Source organism: Equus przewalskii, chromosome 5, assembly GCF_037783145.1.
Source record: "Equus przewalskii isolate Varuska chromosome 5, EquPr2, whole genome shotgun sequence".
NCBI classification, from domain to species: domain Eukaryota; kingdom Metazoa; phylum Chordata; class Mammalia; order Perissodactyla; family Equidae; genus Equus; species Equus przewalskii.
Window position 1 is genome coordinate 44,720,877 of NC_091835.1, and position 27,803 is coordinate 44,748,679.

The window sequence follows — 27,803 nt, forward strand, 5'->3', positions numbered from 1 at the left end:
TGCCAAACACACATGAAAGGCCCAGGGACTGAGAAAGCCAAGGGTGCAGAAGCACCCACGAGTAGCCAAGCTTTGTATCTCTTAGAAAGAAGTAATAAGGACTTCTCTTTATTATTGCTATTATGAGACATTTCTAGCTATTTAAATGAGTTTACTTAAGGTTTTAGTAAGTTGAGAACTGAGAATGTTTTCATGAACAGTCTAGATACTGAATTTGAACAGGTCTGGGCTAGGAGCTTAACTTCCTGACCTCTGCTTATGAGCTTGTCTCTGTTGCTCATCAACTGTTCTCTGCTCTGCTCTTGCAAAACAGTGCTGTTCAGATAGTAGGGTTGTTACTGGCATCGTTACAACTTACTCTATGCTTTCAAACAGGCTTTATTACGAAATGCTAACTATGTGCATGGTGAAAGACTATTGGCAAAGAGATTCTCCCCGATTTCTCCTTTACTTTTTAAATTCATTATATTGAATATAACGTTTTAAACTCTCTATTCCTTTTTTGTATAAACAAATCACTGTCTGTTGCAAGATAAATTTGAATCTGCTTTTAATTCATGATAAATTTAATAATTTTATTGAACAGTTAAATATCATTATTGTATTATTTCTAAAGGAAAGTAGCTTAGATTAGTGCTTCTTAAACCAGCTGTGTTAAAAGATCGGTTTTTTAAAAAAATTTCTCAACAATTATGTCAATACATTTGTGAAATACACTAAAAATGAAATACATAAAGAATAAAATAAGACAAAGGCAAACAAAATATGCGTTGATATTTTTATTATTAGATTCAACAGATGAAAAAATATAACTTTCCATAAATATTTCTCCATGTTTTCTCTCAGTGTCTGAATTTATTTGTCTGCATATCGGTAACAAAAAGTCCATTGAGCAGCCCTGCTCCATGGATCAGACTCTGAGTAGCACTGGCTAAATTGAATACATACTCTGAAACATGAATTTATTTAAACAAGTAAACTTGTATCTGATATGGGGATATGAAGCCACAAAAACAAAACTGTTAAGAACAAGAAATGATTAAACATGAATGAGGTCTAAAATTTTAACTAGCACTGAGAGTGTACATAATTGATGCCAAACAAATGTGAATGCAATCTGTTATTCATTCAACATATTTATTAAGTACCTATTATGTGCCAGGAACTTTTCTAGGACTTGAGAATATAGCAGTGAAAAAGACCTACAAATCCCTGAGTTTTTTTTCTGGTGGGGGAGAGATTAAACAAGCAGAAAAATAGTATGGCAAGTTCACTGGTGGAAACAAAATGGACTGATAAGATAGAGACCCATTGTGTGGTAGGGTATAGAGGAGCCCTAAAGAGTTGAAATTTGAACTGAGAATTGAATGACTGCAAGTAGGTAAGAAGACGTGGAGGAAGCATATGCCAGACACGTCATGAGGTAGAAATGAGCTGGGAGAGGTTCAGGAACAGTAAAGGCCAATGAGGCAGTGGCTCAGTTAGAAGAAGATTGGAAGGAGACGAGGTCCAAGAGTTGGTCAGGAGTCAGACTTCACAGGCCAAAGCAAGGAGCTTGGAGTTTATCTCCAGTGTTATAGGAAACGACTATGCAGTTGCTGGTCTGGTGGCGCTGTGGTTAAGTGCACACGTTCCACTTCAGCAGCCCGGGCTTCGCAGGTTCGGATCCTGGGTGTGGACTTGGCACCGCTTGGCACACCATGCTGTGTCAGGCATCCCGCATACAAAGTAGAGGAAAATGGGAGCTCAGGGCCAGGCTTCCTCAGCAAGAAGAGGAGGATTGGCAGCAGTTAGCTCACGGCTAATCTTCCTCAAAAAAGAAAAAAAGTTTTATGCAGTTCAGAGATATCATATTAGGTAAATGTTTAAAAAGTTACTCTAAAACTCTTATAGCTGTGTAGACAATGTATTTTAGGGGACTAGAGAGGAAGTTAGGGGACAGGCAAGAAGTTGTGGTGACTTGGACATATTAGTAGCAAGGAGGAGAAGTGAACAGAATATGTTTCTGAACAATCAATAGAATTTTCTGACATGGGGAATGGATAAAGAAATGCGAAGATTTGATAATACTACATTTTTGTCCTTTAAACAATGGGGTGATGGTGACACGCTGAGGTGGAGAAAACAAGAAAGCAGTCAGTTTGTAGTTGGCTGAATCAGGAGTCGAGTTTTTGTCAGGTTAATTTGGAGGCGTCTATTAGAGAACTAAGTGAAAATGTCAAACAGGAAGTCACATATATGAGTTTCAAGGTGAAGAGAGAAGTCAATATGAAATTGAGTGTTTCTTGTGTCATTGGCATTAAAAGGCATGAAACTAGAGATTACTTAAGGAAAGAGGATGGGAAGAGAAGACATGAGGTCCCTTGAAGAAATCCTAGGGCTCCCTGTCAGTTAGGAGAGTATCAGAGGAGAAAAGTTAGCTTAGGAGACTGAGAAAGAGTGGGCGAGGTGCTAGATGGGTCGTAAGTCAGAGGGAAAGAAGGGAGGGCAGTAACAAAACTAAATTGACTAGCTGGACTGAGAGGGAGCCAATAAGCTAGTTAGAGAGGGCAAGAAAAGGAACTGTATAATAAGGTGTGTACTCAAGGGGAGGAGGCGTTGTTCCATCAAACCACAGAGTTCTCACTGAATGTTAGGAGGGATATCCTATTGAAAACATCTGCATCTAAATATCACACCACCTCCTTGGATTAATCCATTAGACTTAATAGAAAACTTATGCCTTCTGTACAAATAATTTTGGGTGTCATGTAGACTCAGGCTTAAAAAAAAATCCATTGTCATTATAATTCTCAAATTGCTTTTCTGCACCAGGAGCAGAAATGAGAGGTTGAAAAAAAACTGGAATGAAAATGCAACTGAGACTTCAAGCTCCACTTTAAATGTGCACGGCAAACACACCAGGCGTGCACATTTTAAAATAAAACAGATGAGCTATTTTAAATGTTTTATTGCAAAACTTAAAGATTGTAGCTATTACTATTTAAAAAAAAATATTAGAAAGCAATTTTTCTATTCTTTGTACCTTTAAGTCCTTGGCTCTGATGTTCTGCTCCTCTGACCTTGATCTAATCATGAATATCTATGCTACTTAATTATAATAAAAAAAGCCTACATTGCACTCTAGATGGTAGATGCACATTTTTTCTTCTTTGGTCACCTGCCAGTTCTCAAAATTATAGCGGTGGGAAGAAATGCAAATGAAGGCTGTGCTTGACAGCTAAACATAATGGAATGCATGGTCCACATTTGAAAAGTTACCTTAAAATAAAAGGTAGCATATGAAAAATCATTTCTTTAAGGTCACCTATGGCTTTGAATTACAGCTTTGAGGAATTTCCAATTTAGTCATCAGAAAGAAAGAAGCCAAAATAAGGATTATATACTTTGCTAGAAGGAAGACAGAGTTTACTTCATCATAGTTGGGTGATCTTATAACTTGGAAATAGAAAACAAAACAAAAAACAACTCCAGAATATTCATTTTGTAGAGTATTGTGTAAAGTACACCACTGGTGAACATTTTCTATTATAATTTTACTTGCAGCTGATAAAATGTTTTCTTGTAAATGTCCACAGAAAGGTTACCTTATCACATGTTAAAATATGTAACACATGAACTACAATAGGCTGGCAGTAAACAGAGTTGATTATAAAGATCTGTTATTTGAAGAATTGTATTTCTTTATTCAGCTGAGTATATTTTCAAATAGGAGATTGGGAAGTGAATGGATGGCTGCTGCACAGCTATTTAGAAAATCGGAATCTAAAAATTATGTATGTACATATGTATGTATATATATTACAAACACGCAGAATTATTTGATAATTACACACTCCAGAAAGTGCCAAAGTGGTCTTTCAATAAACGTTTATACTTTACATTTTCCTCTTTCCTGCTATTTGAGTCTGACAGAGACAATGTCTCAGACGCATTTTTGCACATTGAACCCATTCCACAGACTACCAGGAGCGCATGTGCTGCTGAGCGGTGATCCACAGACCACAGAGCTCTGAGAACAGGTGCAGAGGCTTCTGGGGGTGATATTTTCCCTGCTTCACTGACTGAGTAGATGGTGTAATAAAATGAGCTCTAGACTGAGAAAAATAAGACCTCGTTTCTGGTTCTACTTCCACCATTTTCTGTGAGGTCTTGGGCAACTCATTTAATTAAATTATGTCTCCGTTTCAGCAGTCAGTTTAACAATAGCAAACACTGATCGAGCATTTGCCACATTCCAAGTATTTATAAGACACAGGAATTTCTAATCGTTTTCATAAAGGGATCATTTCAACATACTGTGGGAGATGAAACAGTAAAGATATCTCAGGGTGTTACAGGAGCAGAGGTAAAGCATATGGAGTCTGGCCTGTAAAAGGATATACAGTGCCCCTCCGACCTACCTCACAGGTGTGTGGTCAAAATGACCAAAGTAACACCAAAAGTAACATTGGCGAATGTGCTCAATTTTTAAAAATACAAGTGATTGCACTGCCGTTAGTGGTAGTTGTATAGATAAGTAGTAGAAACAGTGGCAGTAGTCAAAGTACTACTAAAAGCAAAATATGTTAGAAATTAAGTTCAGAGTTAAATAAGACAGATGAATGGATTGAGCAAAGGAACAGAATAGAAACTCCAGAAATTCAAGTGGCAGTATACAATGAAGATGACAACTCCAATTAGTGGGGAAAATATAGACTTTTTAATAAGTGAGTTTAGATAACTTAATAGTCATACAAAAAAAAAAGATAAAGTTGAGTTCACTCTTAAAACCTATTCTAATACAATTTCCAAATGGGTCAGAGATGCAAAGGTAAAAAAAAAAGAAAGGAAATAATATGAGTACCCAAAGATAATATGAGTGAACTCCTTTACAATCCGGGAGTGAAGAAAACTTTTCCGACATGATTCAAAATTTATGAGCAGTAAGAGAGGAGATTCATAAATTTGACTTATAAACATAAACCTCCCCAAAAGACAAAAAACAAAAACTTAGGAAGTCTTATGCTTGCAAAATAACTCAAGAAGCAAAGTTAAAAATATGTGACAAACGGGAAATATTTGCAACTTCTATCATAGACAAAAAGTAATATCCCTAATATATAAAAAATCTTCTAAAAACTGAAAGAAAAAAATCCAAGGCCCTATAGAAAAAATGGACTAGATAGATGAACAGGTAGTTCACTTAAAAAAAGTACAAATTGCTCTATAGCAATGAAAAGATGTTCAACTTTCTCATAATTAGAGAAATGTTAATTAAAACCTCACTGAGATGCCATTTCCCATCCTCAAATTGGCAAAAATCCAAAAGCTTGATAACATACTCTGTTGGAGGGACTATGGGGAAACAGGCGTTCTCATACATTTTTGGTGAAAACACAATATGGTACAACCACTACAGAAGGGAATTTGGCAATATATAGCAAAATTATCTATGGATTTACTTTCTGACTTAGCAATCCTACTTGTAGGAATCTATCCTAAAGATATGCTGGGAAAAAAATGCAAAGAGAAGTATGCACCAAGATATTCATTAGAACCTACAAAAGTAAAGAAAAAACTCAAATGTCCATCAATATAAGACTGGTGAAAGAGACAATAGTTCACCACACAATGGAATACTATGCAGCTATAAAAAGGAATGGGGAATATTTGTATATACAATGGAAGCAATCCGTAGGTTATATTAAATGAAAAAAGCACATGAGAAAAGTATGGATAATATGCTACTGCTTATATAAGAAGGGGCAAAAATACATACATATACATAGAAACACAAGCACACATATGTAAAATTTTAATATTTTCCTCTATTAAAATAATAGAAGAAGAATTCTTTAAAAATATGTAAATGGACACCTAAAGGAATGAGAGGATACATGAATATAAGTCGAACTTGTTTTGTACATGGATTTTTAGAAACATGAAACTATATACACAATTTAAAAAACTTAAATTTTAAAAATACCTCAAAGCATAAAGGAAAATGGAACAAATGTGCTTAATTGTGTTTAAAGTTAAGTTAGTGGGATAACCAGACAGAGAGGACTATACCAGGTGACTTTAAAACAATAATTTTAGTGTACATTCCCAGGGATTATAACATGAAAAAAAACTGCAAGAAGAATCTTGAAAGTGTTTTCAATAGCCATATTAGGATAAAGCAAATATGCAAATATATTGCTGTCATTGAGAACTGGGATTTTTGTCATGGGAAGACGTCGAAAAAGATCTGAGTTTGGTAAGGTTTAGTAAAAATCTGTAGCACTGGCTTTGGTTAGGGTATTACTATCCTCCATAATGTACATTATCTTAGAAAGAAAAAAAATTTCCAGCTTTGTGCACTGACAAGACCTGGAAACTGTGATAGACTAAGTAGCTGTAAGCTGTAAGCTGCAAGCTACAATGGGGATGTAAGCATCCCCATTGAGAAGACTGTAGTTTATAAATACCGTTATACACGAAAAGGAAACACAATTCTTTGGAGAAAGAGATGATGCAAAGTTTAGGGGAGGAAATCACGACCAGAGAATATCTTGGTATACCAGAAAGCAGGGAAGCAATCGGTGATAACAGAGGCTTGTCTGGAGGACTCAGGCACCAGCATGAAGACGACCCCACTGTCCAAATAGGGAAAAATTTGAGCATCAATAATTGTAGTAGATTGAAACACATTGAAAAATTTAAGTCCACGAATTAACAGTAATAGTTTAAAAAAACTGCTAAAGATCATCTTTAGAAGATATTGAAGCTCAATTCATTATTTTGAAAATCTAAAAATAGAGGGAAAGAATTAGACATTTATCTTCTTCTTCTTACATAAACTGTGCCTCTGTGTAATTAAATGGTTGATGAAGAGAGATTTCTATTTCTTCAGCTAATAAAAGAAGTGTAGACTATCACTACCTTGCAACCCCCAAAAGAGTAGTAGGCAAAAGTCATCAATGGATGTTGACATGGCGAAAACAGAGATAGTCAGATACTATGCCTCTTGACTGAAGTACATACTGCCATCTATGAAGGAGTTTTGCCCCCCTCAATAAAAAATCTGAATATGATAGAGCATCTAAGTCTATCAGACAATTTACAGGAAATACAGAGGGAGAAAACCTGTGGGATGAAACCAAGTGGATGTAATCAGCAAGATCCAGATGATGGGAAATGCTCTATGAAATGCTCAGATTTCTTAAAAAAAAATGAAAAGAGAGAGACAGAGATGAAGAGGGGCCATATATATGGTTTAAGGGACATACATGCCAACTGCAATATATGGGCCTTGTTTGGACTTGATTTGAACTATAAAACAAAACAAAATAAATTTAAAAATTGGAAACAGAGAGATTTTAATAGTGACCAGATATTTGATGGTATTCGCTCCTTCCATATGTGTGTGTGTTATATATGTTAAATACTTTAAAAAAGACATAATCACAGTGTCATTATTACACACACACATAAACGAAATGTTATATTTAGTTTTTGCTTCAAAATTACCAGGTGAGATGGGGCAAAAGTGAATGGAGATGGGTTGATAATTGTTGAAGCTGAAGGCTAGATAGATGGAGTTCATATATGATTTTTTTCTACTTTTATGTTTAAAATATTCCATTATTAAAACTTTTTTAACAAGGGAAAAATAAAAGAAGATAAGGATTCTTGAGATTCTTGCAGACATTGTTACTCTTAAGTGTAATAACTGGCAGAATCTACAAATTCTGTGAGTTGAAAGTGAAGTTATAGGGAACCGAATAGAAAAGAGATGTGTCAAGAAAACCATAAAAGCCAAAAAATTTAATGCAAAGCGTGATTTACTTACATTTTTCTGGCTGATAGATCAGGTTATAGTGCATCATAGGAAAAGTTATCAGAGCCAAAAGCGTAGACGTAAAAGGAATAAGTAAAACCAGAGCCCAGGCCCCTGAGTGCCGGATGTAAGATATTCCTGGAAAGATAGCAGTTGCATTTAGGTTCACGATCCAATAAAAATTGGGGTACACAGACAGATGAAAATAAAAGTATCATTGAGATACTTCCAATAACAGCTGCTAATTAGAATGCTTTTACATAAATGTAAGCTATAAAATAGTGGCATGTTAGACTTTGTAAATATTGTTTCTTAGAGTTCTTAATAAGTGTATCCACATCACCTACGTCTTATCAGTTTCATTATCTTTGTTTCATTCCTCTTTAGAATAGACGTATAGTATATTCTCTTTTATCTAAAGCAGCAGTTGACAAATTTTTTTCTGTAAAGCACTTAATAGTAAATATTTTAGGCTTTGCAGGCCCTAAGGTCTCTACAGCAACTGCTCAACTCTGTGTTGTGGCGCTAAAGAAGCCATACTGCATAGCTGAATACACCTACTGAACCTGGAAAAGGTAACGTGGTTAAGGAGTTGGGTCTTCCTATTTATTCCACTTTTCAAAGTATGGGAAAACTCAGGAACACTCAGGTTATACCCAGACCATGCATTAAACCAAAGAAATGAGTGTCATTTGCATAAAACTTTTAGCGTCTCCTGTAAAGATTAGTTTTACAAATAAGTACCCATCCCAATGGTCTGTTTTGCAAGTTCTGAGGAAATCACTTCTCCCTCTCAACCCTTCATTGGGTGTAAATCCTGCTGTTAGAATCCCATTGCAGGGGGGAGGAGGTGTCTTAACATTAACTTAAAACAATTATTGAGGTAAAATTAAATATGATAAAATTTACTCATTTAAATATATAGCTTTATGAATTTTGGTAAATGTTTCAGTTGTGCAAACACTAATAGATCTAAGTTTTAGAACACAAATTATCACAAAAATTTAAAGGGCTTAGCTGATTAGATCAGGCCCACCCAGGATACCCGGATAATCTCCTCTTTGATTAACTCAAAAGCTGATTCGAGACCTTAATTGCATTGCAAATCCCTTCACCTTTACCATACAACATAACAGAATCAGGGGATGATATCCTGTCATCATTGCCATGTTCTGTTGTCTAGAATCTGGTCACAGGTTGTTTTCCACACTCAGGGGGATGGGTCTATCAAGAGTGTGACCTATTCAGGGTCATCCTATGGTATTTCCTGTACATCTTCTAATTGATCCTTCCTTCCCTCCTTCCTTCCTCCCTTCCTTCCCTCCTTCCTTCCTTCCTTTCTTCCTACCTCCCTTCTTTCCCTCTCTCCTTCCTTTTTGGCTTTCTCCCTTCTTCTTCTCTACTTTCCTCTACATGAAAGAAGAAGCAGAGTCAACAGGTAAGACTGGCTATGGGAAGGGGATATTGAAGGCTTGAGAAGAAAGGAAAAGATCAGAAATAGTCACACGAGGAAGACGATAGGGAAGGAGTGGAAACCGTAAACTTGCTAGGCGATGGTAACGGGCTACTTGAGGTTGGTCATGAAGTTAATGTGAACATAGCACGATTTTGGCATTTTTCTCCAGACTTGTTTGCCTGTGTGAGTACAGTAACGGAACAGGCGGAGAGCTGAATTTTACCCAGGATTATTTCCTCTGTTGCTCAGAAGAGTACTGCAAAGTGAGGGGAGGGAGAGGGAGGAATTACATTGTTAATTAATTGAGGAGCAGCCTCTTTACCCCACCTCATTCCACTTGCTGTTGGAAATGGAGTCTCGGTTCCCTGCTGTGCCCAGCTGACAGGACCCAGGAGGGCGGATGGGAGCACTGCCTGTTTCTGGTGGGCAGGGGATGGAAGACCTCTCTTTGCTTGGCCCGAACACCACCACTCAGGCTGGGGAATCAGAGTGTCCCTGCCTGCTTCTGCTCAAGTGTGTGTATGTGTGTGTGTGTAAAATATTAGATTCCTGTTTCTTGCTGAAACAATAGGGCCAGAGGGGCGGAGGGAATGCAGTCTTTCCAGAGTGTTTGTCTGAAGTAGGGCAACTATTGTCAAACAGATTATCTCTTATGTTAGGCTACTATTTTTCTAGTACTTTGCCTAAGGGGAGCAGACTTTTCTGGGATCTTCTCCAGCTCTCCCCCAACCCTTGCCCCCACCATACCTCTTGCTGCTGCCAGGTTATAGATTTCTCCATTGCCCTGACTGTTGGCAAAAGGAAAACTCACTGCTGTCCTCTCTCAAGTTCTAAGATCTCTAGGTAGAGACTCTCTTCTTTCTTCCACCTTTCAGAACCTTCCTAAGTTTGCTGTGTTATGTCAGGGTTTTTAAGATATAAAAAGGAGGACCTGGAATGAATGGGGCTGCTCTCTTGGCCTATCCCGGAAATTCTCTCTGTTCCTTCAGTTGGGTAATTTGTCTTCTTGTTGTTGATTTGTAAAAGTTCTTTATATGTTCTCCATGCATGTCTTTTGTCAGATATATGTACTACAAATGTTCTCTCCCAATCTGTGGCTTGCCTTTTTATTGTCTTAATAAAATCTCCTGATAAGCAAAAGCTTTTAATTTTAATAAATTTTGACTCATCAATTTTTTTGTTGGTTCATGCTTTTTGTGTCCTATGTAAAGAATACTTTCTAAATGCAGGTCACAAGTTTTTCTCCTTTTTTTTTTTTTAGTGGTTTTATAGTTTTAGATCTTTTGTAAGGTCAATGATCCACTTTGAATTAATTTTTCAGTAGGATGTTACGGGTAATCTTTTTCTATATGATATACAGCTACTCCAGCACAATTTATTGACAACATGATCTTTTCTCCATTGAATGTTTTTAGCAGCTTTTTGGAAAATCAATTGGCCATGTAAACGTGTTATTTTTTCCTGATTCTCAATTCTTTCTGCTAATCTCTCCTTGTGCCAATACCATACTGTCATTACTGTTGCTTTTTTCTCTTTTTTAAACAGCTTTATTGAGATATAACTGACATATAATAAACTGCATATGTTTAAAGTGTACAATTTGATGTTTTGACTATGTATCTACCCATGAAATGATCACCACATTCAAGACAGTGAACATATCCATCATTCCCAAAAGTTTCCCTATGTCCCTTGATAATCCCTCCCTATTGCTTCTTCTTGCCATTTCCTCATCTCCAGGCAACCACTGATCTTTTCTGTCACTATTGGTTAGTTTGCAATTAAATAGAATTATCAAGTATGCACTCATTTTACCTGGCTTCTTTCAATTAGCGTAATTATTTTGAGAGTCATCCGTGTTGTCATGTTTATCAGTAGTTCATTCCTTTTTATTCACAAGTAATATTTCATTATATATATATATATATACTACAACTTATCTTATTTATCCATTTATCTGTTGATGGACAATTTCCAGCTTATGGCTATTACAAATAGTGTTGTTATCAACATTCATGTGTAAGTGTTTGTATAGCTATAGACTTTCATTTCTCTTTAGTAAAAACTTAGGAGTGAAATGGCAGGGTGATATGGTGGATGTATATTTAACATTTTAAGAAATTTTCAAATGGTTTTCAAGTGGTTGTAACATTTTACATTACCACCACCTGTGTGTGAGAGTTCTAATCCCTCCAAAGCTTGGGCAACACTTGGTATGGTCAATCTTTAATTTTAGCCATTTTGATAGACGGTATCCCATTGTGGTTTTATTTCGCATTTCCATGATGACGAATCATATTGAGCATCTTTTCATGTGCTTGATGGCCATCTGTATATCATCTTCGGTGCAGTTTCTCTTCAAATATTTTGGCCGTTTTTTAAACATTGAGTTGTTTGTTTTTTTTTATTATTGAGTTTTAAGAATTCTTTATATATTGTGGATACAAGTTCTTTATTAAATATGTGATTTGCAAATATTTTCTCCAGTGTGTGGCTCATTCTCTTAATAGTACCTTTTGAAGGGCAGAAATTCTTAATTTTGATGAAGTCCAATTATTTTTTTTTCTTTGACAGATCATGCTCGTAGTGTCGTATTTGGGAAATCTTTACCTAAATGAAGGTAATAAAAATTTTCTCCCTCTTTTTCAGAGAGGAAATCTGAGCGCTGGAGAACGGAAGTGACTCAGCTGTGTTGCTGCAGAGCCAGCAGTAAAAGCCACCTGTTCTGGTGCAGCCTCTAAGGAGAGGCTAACTGGGCTAGGTGTCCTTTTTATATTTCTTTCCAGTTATTGATTTTATGACATCACCATTTCCTCATTAATCCAGCCTTTGACATTTAAAATTACCTTTCAGTCATGCCTCTCACCACATTTTACATATCATTAATTATAAATACTGTGTTTTCCTTTCAGAATGGTGGTCAGAAGAGATGAGTTTGAGTCATAGCTCTGACAGTCACATGATCTGTGATCTTAGGCTCTCTGGAATTCCAAGTCTTCATTTTAAAAATAAGGATCATACCTGCTGGACAGAGTTTTTTCAAAGACTGAATGAAGAACACAGACTAGCTGCACAGTGCCAAGCAAATGTTGTTGCTGTTCTGAATTTTTCTCCACTCTCAATTTCAGGAAGAAAAAGAACAGTGAAGTTGGAGCATAGTGAGAAAGGAAAAGAGCTTTAGAAGAGAAGATCCAGCAGTTAAGTGTGGTCCAGATCCCTTAGGACCCTGAAGCCCATAGTAAGGAATCTGGGTTTTATTCCTAGTGCATTGGGAAGACATTTGAAGAGAATTGAGCAGGGGCCTGAAATGATCTGATTTTAAATGGAAAGAAAGATTATTGTGTCATCTTTATGAATTGTAGATGGGCCCTGGTAAAGAGACCAATTACAGCTATTTTAATAGGCTGGATGAGAGCTAAGAGTGGACTGGACCAAGGTGGTTGCAAAGGAAAGGGACAGAGATAGACAGATACGTGATACACATTTGGAAAGGAGCTGTGTCCAATGAGGCTTGTCCCCTCACTCTCCAGTAAACACGCTTACTCATTTTCCCTCCTGTAACTTCTCGTGTTCCTGGGTGTGCCCTGTCTCACTTTTGAAGTCCCATATCAAATCTCTCTTCTTCAATACTTTCTTGAATATTCTACTTGCTTTCTTCTCTGAACCTCTAAAGTAAATATTTGTTCTCCAATTATTTCACTACTGTGGGTTTTGTCTTCTCTCATATAGATTGTCAAATCCCTGACAGCAACACTTTATTCTTTATGTTCACTTCTTTGTCTCCATGGGATCTAGCACAGCTCTAGGTCCACAACAAATAGGAAATAACCACTTGATAGATAACATGGCATCTTGTAAAAAATCAATCGAACAAACAACATAAACAAACTTTCACTAATTCACCTAGGAAAGTAATCAAATATCAAAGATGGCCATGCTGAGGAAATTGATTTACTGTAATCCACTAATAGAAACTTGTCACAACGTAGATGTGCTACAGAGTTAGAATATTCTAGAACTACTGGATGGAGTCCCTAGGCTCAGCCTCAGGTCATCCTTTCATGCTGTTGCAAGCTGCACACTTGAATTGTGGCTGAGCAACTGAGAGAAACCAGAGATGAAAGCAATGTTATAATTCTTTCAATCTTTAGGAAACCTCCTCTTTTTTTTGGTAAGGAAGATTGGCCCTGGGCTCACATCTGTTACCAATCTTCCTCTTTTTGCTTGAAGAAGATTGTAACTGAGCTAACATTTATGCCAGTCTTCCTCTGTTTTGTATGCAGGATGCTGCCACAGCATGGCTTGACAAGTCGTGTGTAGGTCTGCACCTGAGATCAGAACCCGAGAACCCCAGGCTGCTGAAGCAGAGTGCATGAACTTAACCACTATGCCACCAGGCTGGCCCCAAGGGAAACCCTTTATTTTAATGCTAAGTATTGCTGAGAAAATCCAGGAGGACGCTGTGTGACTCTTTAGTACACAACATGGTGATGTAAACTGAATTACTCTAAAGAGGGTCAAGGAAAATTACAATTATTCCAAGACTTAAATCTTGTGAAAGGTAGTTAGAAACCAAAGAATTATGGTGCTGAGTATCTATGTATGGAAAGAGATTTCACATAAAGTACTAAATGCGTTTTTAATGAATGCCACCCAACCTATTTGATTTGTAATTTTCTGAAAGAATGACCTAGTACAGGCATGTTTTATATATGTCTTTGTTGATCCATGGACAGGACTAGCCACAGATAATTAAAGGTGAAATTGTATATGTACCAACTGTAAAAAAATAAAAGAAATAAAAATCCACAGTCTTCAAACTCACCATTAAGACTCCTTTCATCTCATAGCTCACTAGCAAATTGAATATATAAAGCACCTCTCACCCAGAAAGTCAGAGAGCAAAGCACTAAAGCAAAACAAATACCAGTGATTAAGGAAAATTGAAAGCAGCAGTAAAAATAAGTTTCTTTAGTCTACTTTTAAATACAGACTAGGAACTGCAAATAAGTGGTAATTTTTTCTGTCTTTATGATTCTATGGTGTTGAATGCAAATAAGGAAACAAAACTTGTTGCTGCAAAACTCAGCAATCCTTTTGAGATTATTTACTTTAAACATTCACCTTAATTTATCTCGTAGTAATTTTTAAAGTCACTCAAATATTTTGTCATTTCTTAGACTGACCGATTTTGACATGCTTCAGACTTTTTAAGTGATTTTAGAGAAACAGTTTAAAATGATCTTTCCTAACTTGAAAAGGTGTCAGTGAGGGGAGGTACTTGCAGGTCTTCATAGCAGTAGTGGACAATTTGAAGAGTTCAAAGAGAAGGTTTTATTCTGTATTTAAAAATATTGAGATAATTCACTGGGGATTTGCGGCTCTTCAATGGGATAAAATTGGACGACTTAGAAGAGTCAGGGAAACACTTGGGCTCTGATTTCATGGTGGATGGCTGTTGTGAACTCTTGCTTCTTTTAGCATAACCATTGGCCCATCAAAGTTCTTCAAAGAACACTCTGGCTGTCATGAATTTGGAGAAAGAAGGAGCAAAGGGAAATCTTACAGTCCTCACTTTTTGTGTATGTGAGGAAAATTCGCCCTCAGCTAACATCCCTTGCCAATCCTCCTCTTTTATTTGCTTGAAGAAGATTAGCCCTGAGCTAACATCTGCACCGGTCTCCCTTTACTTTGTATGTGGGATACCTCCACAGCATGGCTGACTCCTGGAGTAGGTCTGCACCTGGGACGCTAACCTGTGAACCCAAGCCACTGAAGTGGGGTGCATGCAACTTTAACCACTCGGCCCTGGGGCTGGCCCTTACAGTTCTTATTTTTTATCTATAATTTTTTTCAACAACGCTGTTAAATGAAAGGCAGTTTAATAAAGGCAGATCATTGGTTTTGGTGAATAGACAGCAAGATTAAGGTAATAGTTATATTTTTAATTAAGAAATTTGGGGCATGCCTGTCTTTCTCTCCCTTTTGCTTTTTTTTTTTTCTTTGCTGGTAAAGTTTCACCTTAAGCTAACATCTGTTGCCAATCTTCCTCTTTTTTTCTTTTTCCTCCACAAAGCCCCAGTGCATGGTTGTGTATCCCAGTTTTAAGTCCTTCTAGTTCTTCTATGTGAACCGCCACCACAGCATGGCACTAGGCTATCAGGGCTGGCGCTCTCTCACTCTTTTAACTTGCTGTCATTCCCTGTCTCTTTTTTCCCTTTCTTTTGTCAACATCCCAATTTTAATAGTGTTTATGTCATTTTCTCATTTCCTGAGTGTAAGATCTTTGAACCAGTGCGTGTTTACTGATGAAAATAAGTCCTTACTCACACACCTGCCAAGTTTAAAAGCAACCAAACAGGGCTTAAGGAAAAGCAGGAGGCGACAGAAGCAGTAAGAAATTTGTCTTTCTTCTTTTTTTCCTCAATATTCTTTGGTATCCATAGTTCTATTTTGGAGAGGAATTCTGAGTGTATTTCCTGAAGGCTTACAATTTTAGCAAAGGTGAAGAAGGAGGTGCCTGCTGTTATTAGAGTGAGCGGGTAGCATTTGTTAAACTTCGCTACACCCCACGCAAATAGAATTTTGGCAGGTCTAGTGATTTTTTTAAAGTTATTTACAGGCTATTCCTCAGTATGCAACTCAGAGGATATTTTGAGTATTAATGTGTATTAATAAGATTATCCCATGAGCTGCTTTGCTTTCGTTGGCTGAAATGCACCTTATAAATTATGATTTCGCTATTGCTGAATAACATAGATTCATATTTTGTTTCTCTTCTCAAGGATTAGGTAGAATTTTTCATTCAGGCAGATTTCTAAATGGGTAAGAAATTGCTATGAATCATGAAAAGTTTCCAAAGCAGGCTGGCACCCAGGGGGTGCACTCAAACAATGTTTAGTTCCATTTCTTTTAAAAGCTCTTTCTAGATCACTTTGGAATGCTCTCATGTCTCTGGAATTGTTTCGCCAGTTATGCTCCCAAGTAATTCTCATCTAGGAGGTTGAGGATGGGGCCTAGGAAACGTTTTTAAACAAAGCCCTCATGTGATTCTTAAAATTAGGCAACACTGTCTGAGAGCAGTGGTTCTCAAACCTGAATACTTAGGCAGCTTTTAAAAAAATCTGGATCTCTGGGACCCACCTCAAACTGATATACTCGGAACCTCTGAAGGCAGGGCCCAGGCACCAGTATTTTGGAAGAGGCCTCTGACGGCTTTCATGTACATCTAGGATGAGAATCACTGCTTTCATACAACGCTGAAGTGAATGTTAAAACAGCTTCTGGAAAAATGCTGTGGGATAATAAGTTTTTACCTCTAGTGTTTCCCTAAGTTACAAGATGCTAAATACGAGTAAGTAAGTAAGTATTAAAATCAAAACTTTTTCATATAAAACAGATATTATGTAGGGTCAATTTGAGTACCAGATATTCAAAATTTCTGGGATGCAATAAGTCAGACTCTAGAATTTTTCAAAAACTTTAGCTATATCCTATTTGGTCCTTTAAATCATGCATAATTCACTCTGGTAACTGGTTAGCAACAGACTATGATATGCAGATGGGATGCAAATTATCAGGTAAAGGAAGTAGAGAAATGTGAAAGCAAGATTTGAGGTTAATTGTGGTAGAATTTAAAATTATGCTTATGAAAAGACTTAATTATCCACCTTTCTTTTTGCTTCCAGAAAAGATTCTGCACAGGTATATTTGCCTAGATGATCTCCAGTGTGGTGACTCTTAATTGTACACCTCAGATTTTGGAAAATGCTGAAAGAGCCAGGTTCTGATCTGGATAATTACATAAAGATGTTGGCAGATTACTATGCCTCTTGATTTTAGGGAATTTAGCTTTATTCTTTCAATGAGGTACATAGTTGAGGAAGATCCAGTACCAGATGGCAATGTTGGCTAGGAGTGGTTTTCTCACCTACATTTGGCAGCTCTACTCGGAAGCAGTGCTTTCAATGCCTGAGACTTCCAGTCTATACTACTTAACAGGATCATTGGGAAGCTTTAGGTGGTATAGATGCAATGACACATCTCATTAAAGGTCCTGTAACTATGAACATCTGACATCTGTGCTGAAAATAGAACTGGAGGCAGCTTTCAAGTGGTTATAGATTCAAGTAGTATGTTGTTTTTTAAAGACATGACTGCAATTTGTTATATTAACCAGGCTTATAATTTCTAGAGGCATTTTTGACTTGGAGACATAGATTATAAGTTAACGGCTGCCCATTTTAAAGATGACCTCCTCCTAAATGGGTTCCCTCTTTCCCAGAATTAAGACAATGATTTTAGCTGATGACATTTGTCATTTAATAATAGCAGTAGCGAACATGGTTTGAAAAGCTATAATGTGCTGGAATTCTTTATATATAAGCTATACAACAGCCGTGCAAGCTGGCTGAGGGTCCTGGGGCTCTGAGAGGTTAAGGAACATGCTGAAGATCATAAAACTCCTAAGGATCTACCAGCTATCTGGCTGCCCAGCAGGATGTCTGTCCATCTTGCAGCCAACCCCTGCAGTATGTACAGGAATAGAGTTAGCATTCATTTCTACAAGTTGCAACAAGCGCTTGTTCATAAAAGTTTTCCTTTAGTTTTGTTTTTAAACTTAAAAAACCCACAAAAAACGGAAACAGCCAGGTTCAGCCTTCAAGAACTTGCCATCTAAATAGTCCTTTATCACATTAAAGAATAATGCTCTGATTCTTTATACAGATTTCTAGGTGCTTTCATTTTAGCTTTTAAAAATAGTGCATGATTTTTTTTATCAGAGATTTTAATGACGTTAGGAAATAATAAGTAACCAAATCAAAACGTGTTCATCCCACATTTAGCCTGGCTCCTCACAGCTGCAGAAATTCATTTTCACCCCATTACCCCACCCCCTTCCCAAAGTCCTAAAGCACAAATCCATTGGGAGTCCTCTCCGTTTCCCAAAAGAAATATTTCATTCATATAATGTCTCCTTTGTAATCAACACTGAGAAATGTCACTTTGATTAAACACAACTCTGAATGACTAAGACCACAGTACAATAAATTCTCCAGAGCTATCTTTCAGAGCAACTGATTGCTCTCCAGTCTTAATCCTCCAGAGTCTTATTTAATCAAAATGATGTTGCTAATTAAGGATTAAAACCTCCGAATAGAATAAAAAAGAAGGATTTTTCTTTCTCCTTTGGGCAGGTCAAGGAGGCAGAATTTGTTATAAGGAAGTAAAAAGTCCCTTCCACCTTTGGTAAAATTGCATTATTCTCTGACGTTGGACTTAATCCAAAATAGGCTTGAGTCTTTTGTAATATTAATATAATTGAAGAAAGAGAAAGAGAGAGGAATAAAGGAGAAAAGAAAGTAAAGGAAGTAAGGAAGGAAGAAAGAGAGACAGAGAGAGAGGGAGACAGAAAGAAAGGAAGGAAGGAACGAAGAAAAGAAGGAAGAGAGAGAGAGAAAGAAAGTAAGAAAAAAAGAAGGAAAGAAATGAACGAACACCCTGCCCTGGATAGCTACATATACCTAGATAACATTTATTCTAAAATTTTTTCAATTAATACTTTTAATATGAATTTTCTTCAACATTTTGTCTGATGCTGTCTGTGCATTGCTTTTATCTGTTACTAACATTGATGGAAAGACAGTACTTTAGAAAAATGTTGGCAACCCATTTCACAGAAAAGAGGAAACAGAAGACAACGTATGTCAGATCTATTTGACATCCACTAATGAATACCAATAACAAAAACAAAATTCTCTATTAAATGCTAAAATTCTCTACTTTAAGAACAATATTTCAATTTTTCTCTTGAATTTGTAGTCGATAATAAAAATTGGTTCCTTAAAAACACATAAAACTGCACAAGAACTCACTGAGAGAGACAAAGATTCTCAAAAGTGATTTTTATGGAATACAAACTCTTTTAGGTGTTGGGGTGAAGTGAATGCAAAACAGAGGTGCTGGTTGATGTTTTAACAAAGGGCAAAACATTTCTTCCATCCTTTTCATCTTCTCTCTGCACTGGCCTGTGAATTTCTAACCCCTGCCAAATTAGTCAATTACGATGTAATAAGTAATAACAACAGCTAGCAGGTATTGATCACCTATTATGTACCAGATTCTCTGCCAGTGATCTGCACATTATTACCTCTAATAAAACCCAAGAAGAGGTATTATTATAAACCCTTTAGAAATGATTAAACTGAAGCTTATAGAGAATAAACAACTTGACCAAGGTCAGGCATCTTGTGCTAAGTAGAGGTGAGAATTCCATTCAGCCCTCTTCATCTCCAAAGCCACGTTCTATTCAATATGACAAACCACTTCAGACTTGTTTACTTAGAGGTCAAATTTCTCAATGAGTTTCTAGAAGGTTCTGGTAAACTGTGTTGGTCTGTATCTGACTCATATGCTCCGACGATTTCTGACTGAATCATTGCTGCAGGCACCATCACATTGTCAATTACCCAGCCCAACCAATGACAAAGACTGAACTACTACCATCAAAATGGGACTGGAGAGCAAACAATGAGAAATCCCAAAAGGGAGAGGAATGTCATAAACCTCGTTTTCTCTCCTAACCAGCGTTACTTACCAATTAAAAAAAGACATTCATTTCTGTGATCCATACTCCTGAAGGCTGTAAGCATCCAGTGGACAAATGATGCCTCTTATTCCTCCCATGGTGAGGCAGATGGCCAACAGTGGTACATAAAACAGCCTGTTCCACTCGTTTTTTGGTATGTTGTTAACCGTATGGTAAATACCCACATAGAAATCTTCCAAGGGGAAAGCAACCACAGATAGCAAAGCAGTGCCTGTAAATAGAGAAAAAGTGAGAATAAATATGGCACAGACCAACTGAATCACCAAATCACATCGTAAATAAGGTTTTCTCTCTGTAAGTAGCATCATTATATGATTGTCTTATTAAAATACTTGTTAATCATTGCAATTCAGGAGATAGCATATTTTTCTAAACGTGAAAATTTCCTCCAATATGCGCTTTAACTAATCCAGAGTCCTAGTCACCCCCCAAGCTTGAACTATCTTTACTCTCAGAATGTATACACAAATCATGTCCATTTTAACAAAATTAGTGCTATGCAAAAATACATCATGTAAGAAGCTAAAAATTCCTGTAATCCCACCCCCAGAGAAAACCACTGCTAACAAGGGTTATTTGTTCTTAATCAAGAGAGTGATAGAAAGCTCGATGATCTCAGACACCTTAGAAGCCTGTTAAATAAAGTGTTTTAAGGAGAACATCATTGTAGTTGGAGGAGAACATAGACTCTCTTTTCCTTTTCTAATTCTCTTTCTCCTTTTAATGCCCTTCTTATTTCTCTCACTTCTCATGCAGCTCGGTGGAACTTTCTTTGTCCCACACAGAGGTGAGAAGGCTGAGGAGAAGGATGTGAGGGTGAATGACGCAGTACAAGTGGAAAAGAGGGGAGGACAGAAAGTGATAACAGAGGGTTGAGTATTCTTCTCACTTTCATCTTGCAGAGACCATACTGGAAGATTTTTCTTGTCTAATAGAAATTATAATTCAATTCCATACTTTTGCTAAGCTGTTTATGTTCTGCAAAACATTTTGCATACCATATTGTTTCATCTTGGAAAAACTTTGTGATGTCAGGGTATAGATTTTCTTTTTTTTGAAAATATTTATTTTATTGCATCATTTTACTGACTAGAACATCAAATTTATAGTGGATATAAGTATAAAAATAACTGAATTCTTACAAATAAAACTTTGCTGCTACAGTACTGAATAATTAGTGGAGGTTGCAATTATAATACAACTTTAAGTAATATTCTCATAATGGATTTAATACAATCAATCAGGGACTAAGGTTTAAAGGTTGCAAAGAGAAATTCAGGAAAGCATGAAAACTCAAAGTGTTAATATTCCAGCTACATGCTCCATTTAACCGTAAAACCAGCAACATAAACATGAATAAAACTCATGTCAACCCATGATGAAGCATCTTTTTTTAAAGAAAGAGGCCAAGGTTCAATGAGGTTAAGTGACTTGCCTAATATTATAGAATAACCCAGATGTAATCTCCTTCTTCTTGGAATTCCTGTCGTCAAGTGGTCAAATCATTAATTTTTTTTTTGTCGGTTTGATTAGTGAAAAATAGCCTCTCCATGTTAGTAGTGTCTTCCATTTTCTTCATGTGGCATTCATATTGTTTTGTATAAATTTTTTATATGGTTGCTTTATGTGGTTAGTTTTCTAAATCAGACTATAAGCTCCTTCAAGACAAAAGTTTGGCCTAATGTTTCTGTCTCCCTTACAGTGGGTTTCACAATGTGAAAAATATATGCACACAATAGTTATTTGATAACAGGTTGGTTTACCATGAGTGTAGGCCCTTTAAATGATTGAGTTTGAAATGTTTCCTATCAAGGTTAGCCAGATGTGCAACTAACTGCTCTCTCTCTGTCACTCAGTCTTTGTCTTGGAAGCGTGACATGAGGCCTGGCTTATCCAAAGAGGATGGACAGAGAAACTGCTTCTTGCAGCAACCATTTATTTAGAGACAAAGCACTTTTAGTGGTACCTTTGTGTCCGTTAAAAAGGCACTTTGTTTCTATCTTTTAAGAAAATGTCATAATATACTGATGTCATTAGATCAAAACTTTATTTCTATCAGCTGTCAAATTGATGTAGTAAGAATACAAATCAATGACATTTATGATAAAAAGTTTTCTCTTTGATCCGTGGTATTGTGCTCCACATAATGAGCATACCTGTACGTGTAGCTCTGTATAAAGCACCAAGATGTGTCAAGAGTAGTGGGGTCCACTGGCTCTTTTCTCCAGAAGCTAATGAGTCCATCAGGGAAGGCAGACATGCAGGTAGACAACTACATTGTAGTGGAATAAATGCAGTCATAGAGGGATGATCAGAGTGTGACTGAGCACAGAGAAGCAAGCAACAAACGCTATATGGGTGTGGAAGGAAGGGCAGAAGTTTTCACTTTTTGGATACAGAGTGGAAAGATAAAGGAAGGTGACAATTTCAGGCCTAGAAAAGAGGACTTGTAAGATTAAAGAAGGAGGAAAGCAGGCAAGGAGAAGTTCAGCATGGTTGAGTTCATCTATTGAGACTGAAGTCTGGAGAGGTAAATTTGGGACAGATTGTAAAGGTTTGTATGTCCTAAGCTGGATTCTATGTTTTAGATAATAAAGTCAATATATAGGTTTGTTTTTTCCTGAAGTCAATGTTATTGATAGACAGGTGTATGGACTGGAGTCACTGATAACTGATGGTCCAGTCAGTAGGCCATGGTAACGGTCAAGAAAAAGAAAGCTGCGTTTTTGAGCTAAGGTTGTAGCAATTCAGACAGAAGATATATTTTTGATAGAACCTCTGATATTTATTCATCAGCTGGAATTTGATGGCAGCCTTGAGTAGGGGACACAAGAAAATAACTTTTAGTAAGAAGATGAATAGACAGGGAACTGACTGAGGTCTTTATTTGCCAAATTCCAAAGGTGGACCTTTAGTCCGAATCTGATGACTTACACAGGAATTTAGACTGATAGGAATTACCACTTTACCAACCCCTACTGATATGGCCTGTTACCAAGGTAAGAATGGCAGATCATTCAAGCCCTTGCTTAAATGCCTACTTATCAGAAAACAATCCCCCCTACAGAACAGCAACCTTGTCACTGTCCAGTGCATCTCATCCCCTTGACCAGCTTTATTTTTCATCATAACACTCGTTAACATATGGCATATCTATTTACTTGTTTCTTTTCTCTCTCCCTGCACCAGAAAGTCAACTTCAGCAGAGAAGAGACTGCTTTCTTCTCTGTTACCTTCCGAAATCCTGGAACAATGCCCGGCACATAGGACTGGGTACAGAATATTCATTGCCATGCAGTGACTTAAGTTTTATTTCAAATTATTCTAATTTTTGGAACTAAAGCAGGGAAGAGGTTTATAAGTTTGAATCACCCTCTAATCGATCCTGTGAATGGCAAGTTATCACGTGCCTGGAATTGTGTGATATGTTGAATACCTGATATCCATCCCTTCCTCATTCATCTCTTCCCCCATCCCCTAAACCTGCATCTGTGCTGTACTTCTCAGTATTAGTGAACAGCACACCACCTTCCTAAGTTCCTCAGCTCAGAAACTCGGAGTTAATTTTTGTTCCTCTATCATATTTGTGCCTTTATTTAGTTTCCGAGTTTTTTTGGTTTTTCCCATGTTCTCTCCTGGATTGACATGTCTCCGTTGTCTAGGCCATCATCCTGAGAGTTCTGGTCTCTGTCTATTTAACTTCTCATTGTGGTTGCCCATCCTGTTTACTGAAGAAAAGCACTTCCCAAATGTTTTCTTTGTATCTTCAGTGCCTCCTTGTTGTCTAGAGAACAACTTGAACTTCTCAGCCTAAAATTCTAGATTGTTCATCAAATATCAAACAATCTTGATATTTCCTCAACATTTGTAGCAATCAATTCACTCCCAAGCTTTTGTGAATATATTTATTTTTCTATATAAAGAAGCACACTGTAGGATTTGAATTAATTCATTTTTTTTAGAATAACTGTAGTTCATAATATAGAAATCATGTCTTCATATGCAATCTTAATTACTATTTGACTAATTAAAAGACCACCTTTTGATGAGAACATTCCTCAATTATTCCACATGAACTTTAAAAACCTTTTTAGCACATTTCGTCTTAGTTGTGAAGCAAATGAACTTCATGTTTCACATAGAATTTGTCACAAATTTAGACTTGGAGTAGGAAGGGGGAAAAGGAGAGTTTTCTAAGGAGTACAGAAGACAGACACATAAAGAGGTAATTATTATGAAATATAATCAGTGCAATGATATAGGTATTAAAGCTTCCTCACAAACACACGCACGAACATTTACTAGCATCTCTCAAATAATACAGAGAATGAAATAAATTGAAACAACATTCTCACTTCATTTATCACATTTTATGCTAAGAGTAAGTTAGGAATAACATGAACTAAAACTTCCAACAAAAATCTATCCAATTAGGTTGCAAAACAATACAGTCAGAAGAGGACACTCACGTGGAAAATGTAGAAATAAACAAATATATACCAGTTTATTTCTTCCTAGACAGACATCAGCAAGCCATCTCGCAAACACAGGGGTAAGTATTGAAATTCCAGTAAAACACAAGTTCAAAATGGCTGCCTGGGAGTTGCCATAGCCAAGCTTGACGGCGCAAAAAGGGATCATATTGCAGACAACCTCAAAGAAAATGAACCTCTCACACAGCTCCACCAGAAGCAAACAGATTCCAACCTGAATTTTTTCGCAAAGTCTGATGAAGAGAAACAGCCAACATGTCTTATAGTTTTCTCCTTCTTAAAGCTGTGATTTAAGGGTATTTTCTCATCAGTTATTTTAAAATCTGTAACAGACTTGACTACCTTTCTTGAATACAGCTTATGTTAGTGATTTGAACTTGGTGATTTTTACCTCCCCCCTCTACTGAAAAATAAATAATAACTTTGCTTTGAATTTCACACCTCCATGCTAAAGTTTCGTAAGGGTTTTTGCACATTAATGCTGTTCATTGTGATCATCCAAGGGCACAGGAGAGGAGACATGATTATTCAAACGGTCCTGGTAACTCAGGGTAGCCCAATCTGATATGTTTGTCTAATTACTCAGAGGCTAAATTAGGCTCTTTCTCCAAAATTATATTGATTTACATTAATCCAGTTGCATACGTGTGGAAACTCATCTGCCTCACACTGATAAAGGTTTAAATACTGTGGCAGGAGAAGCAGTTTTTCAGGAGAATTTGAGCACTAGATCAAGAAATAATTTGAGTCTAATAATTCCTGATACTTTAATTAAACAAGCCAGAACAGTAACAAGAGATAAAGCGTGAAAGGAAATCTGTTTTGAGGGGGCAGGATACCTTATCGTTATTACATTTCTTGTTATTTTTGGTTGGAATTTTGATAAGAAAGCTAATTAGGTAACAAAAGTGCCAGTACATTTAGGTAACAAGCAGAGTTTGCAAGAAAGTAATTTAAGTGTACTAATGAAAGGAGAAAATATTAAACAAAAACCCTCTTCCTTTAAGTTGACCCCACGCTTGTAGAACAGCCTCTCGGAGGAAATCAGAATCAAAAGATGCTATTTGACTCCTTATTATTAGTCAGCAGCAGGGATGCAGCAACCATCCTACACACGCTTTGGGGAATATTGGGTCTGGTGTCACCCTGACCCTCCAGCTGGGTGAAAGGATGTTAGCATTCTATTTTGGAAAGCAGGAGAGCACCAATTAAGCTAAAAAAGCAGCAGTAAAAGAGAACACTTCAACTTTTAGGGGTTTCACTGCAAGGACACAGGAAGACAAGGGAATGGAACTATTGGGTCAAAGTCATAATAATTCAATAACACACGGGGAGTGAGTATAGGAATGTTATTTTCATGTTGGAATCAGAAGCAAAAGACTGATAAGAGCTTTTGACTCTGATACTTATCTTTTGACCTGAAAGATTAGGAGCAGAACACTTTGTTTTGACCCCTTCTAATAGTCTCACTGTGGTGGTAGCTATTTTCATCTGCTCAGCATCACTTCCTTCCTCTTGGGTAACAATGCCCTATTTTTCCTTTGTATAGAGTAATAATGCAATTTATTATCCAAACTTGGATGCTTTTGTGAGTGAAAACGATGATATTTATAGTTATTCCTGAAAAACAGATATAAATTGGGACTGTCTAGGGCAAACCCCAACATGTGGTCATCCTACTTTTGGGGAATAATTCCATCTGTTACATAGATCCTTGTATGGCTGTTAATCAGGGTATCCCTTTTATTCTGGCCAAGGACCTGATGATGGTCACGTTTGAATTCTTTGGCTCCTCTGAGTATCCTTGTCCAAGAACAGGGTCAAAGATAGTCCTTTTACTTTTTCTTCCCAGGAATTTTAATCTTGAGCGAAAGACTAAAGATTGGACGTGTGGAAGCTGAGTCATTCAGACGTCAATACCCAAAAAGGGATTGCCCTTGAGGCTCTGATGGAGAACTCAGTGCCTGTCTGGTTCTTATCCTTCAGGAGGCACAATTAGCTTTTCCTTCTGTAAAGGACTCAATTTCCAATCCACTTTGGTTTGATTAAGTTAGCCGCATTTGGTTTCTGAGGCTTACAAAGAACCGTAAGTGATACTCTATGTTTGCTCCAGATACAAAGGAAAGTCATTCCCCAGACACTGGTTGATATATTGAGCCAGCACCTAACAAAGGACTCCTGCAGTGTTATTTCACAGGCGAGATTGTGCTGCCCCTTCCCAGGACCTGATGATGGTCACGTTTGAATTCTTTGGCTCCTCTGAGTATCCTTGTCCAAGAACAGACCACAGGTGGTGGAAACCTATGGTTTCTGGGTGGTTGAGTTAGGGAGAGTAACAGCATTTGCTGAATAGAGTTGAAGCAACAGGAAAACATCTCTTTTGGTATTCCTTAATACCAAGCTCAGAGTGAGCTTACAGGACAAGTACCACTTCCACTTGAGAGTAATACTTGGTAGGGAATATTGAATGGCATCCTCTTTATCAGCAAGCTGGAGCCCTTCAGTGGGGACTTATGCATACTTTTATTTTATGCAACTCTCCCTGTATCCCCCCATCCCCAGACTTGTTCTCTGTCCCTCTCCCCTCTATGCCCCGCCTTTATAAAGTGATAGTTTTTGTCCACTATAGAAGCAATGTATGTATATTAGTTACAATTTGGAAAATATCTAAAAGTAGATATAAGAGAAAAAAACAAACAGGGAAAGTCTTTGGAGCATTTTTTTTTAAATGTATTTATCCCCATGACTATATTTTCTTACCAAGCTTTAAATATTTAAATAGTATAATTGTATACAATTACAGTTGTGCATTGCTTAACAACAGGGATACATTCTGAGAAATGCATTATGAGGCAATTTCATCATTGTGTGAACATCATAGAGTGTATTTACACAAACCTAGATGGTATAGCCTACTACACACCTAGGATATATGGTACTCACCTTATGGGACCACTGTCGTATATGTGGCCTGTCATCAACCCAAATGTCATTATGTAGCACATGACTGTGCTGTAAAATATGTTTTCTACCTCTTTTGTAGATAGTGTTATAAGCATTTAATATGCCATGATGAACTCCAAGCAAACATAATTTTTCCTGGTTGTATCAATAGATACACATTCACTTAACTATTCTGCTTTTGGTTAGTTACATTTGTATGGATCAGTTATAAGCCAGTCTTTCTTTAACTTTTGACTGTGAACCCATGTCTAAAAGAAAATCACCTTCATAGACAATGCTGGAATAAATATTTGTGCAAAAAGCTTCCCGTATCCCCACATGATATTCTTATGCTAGTTTTTCAGAAACAATATCACTGGGTCAAAGTGTAGGAAACTTTTTAGGCATTTTGACATATAACGTCAAATTACAATACAATTTTAGGAATACAGTACAATTCCTGAAAAAAAATCAGGATTTTTTTTTAGCTGAAAAGCC

General features: G+C 37.0%; 1 protein-coding gene across 1 annotated transcript in view; it reads right to left on the bottom strand.

Moving 5' to 3' along the window:
- The window catches only part of SLC15A5 (solute carrier family 15 member 5), an 86,694-nt gene extending 59,339 nt beyond the window's left edge, over positions 1–27,355 (bottom strand). Inside the window, 5 exon segments of the mRNA XM_070619699.1 lie at positions 7,817–7,985; positions 19,857–20,080; positions 24,339–24,593; positions 24,596–24,708; positions 27,306–27,355. Coding sequence (XP_070475800.1) covers positions 7,817–7,985; positions 19,857–20,080; positions 24,339–24,593; positions 24,596–24,708; positions 27,306–27,355 — 811 coding nt within the window.
- Positions 27,356–27,803: the final 448 nt, after the last annotated feature.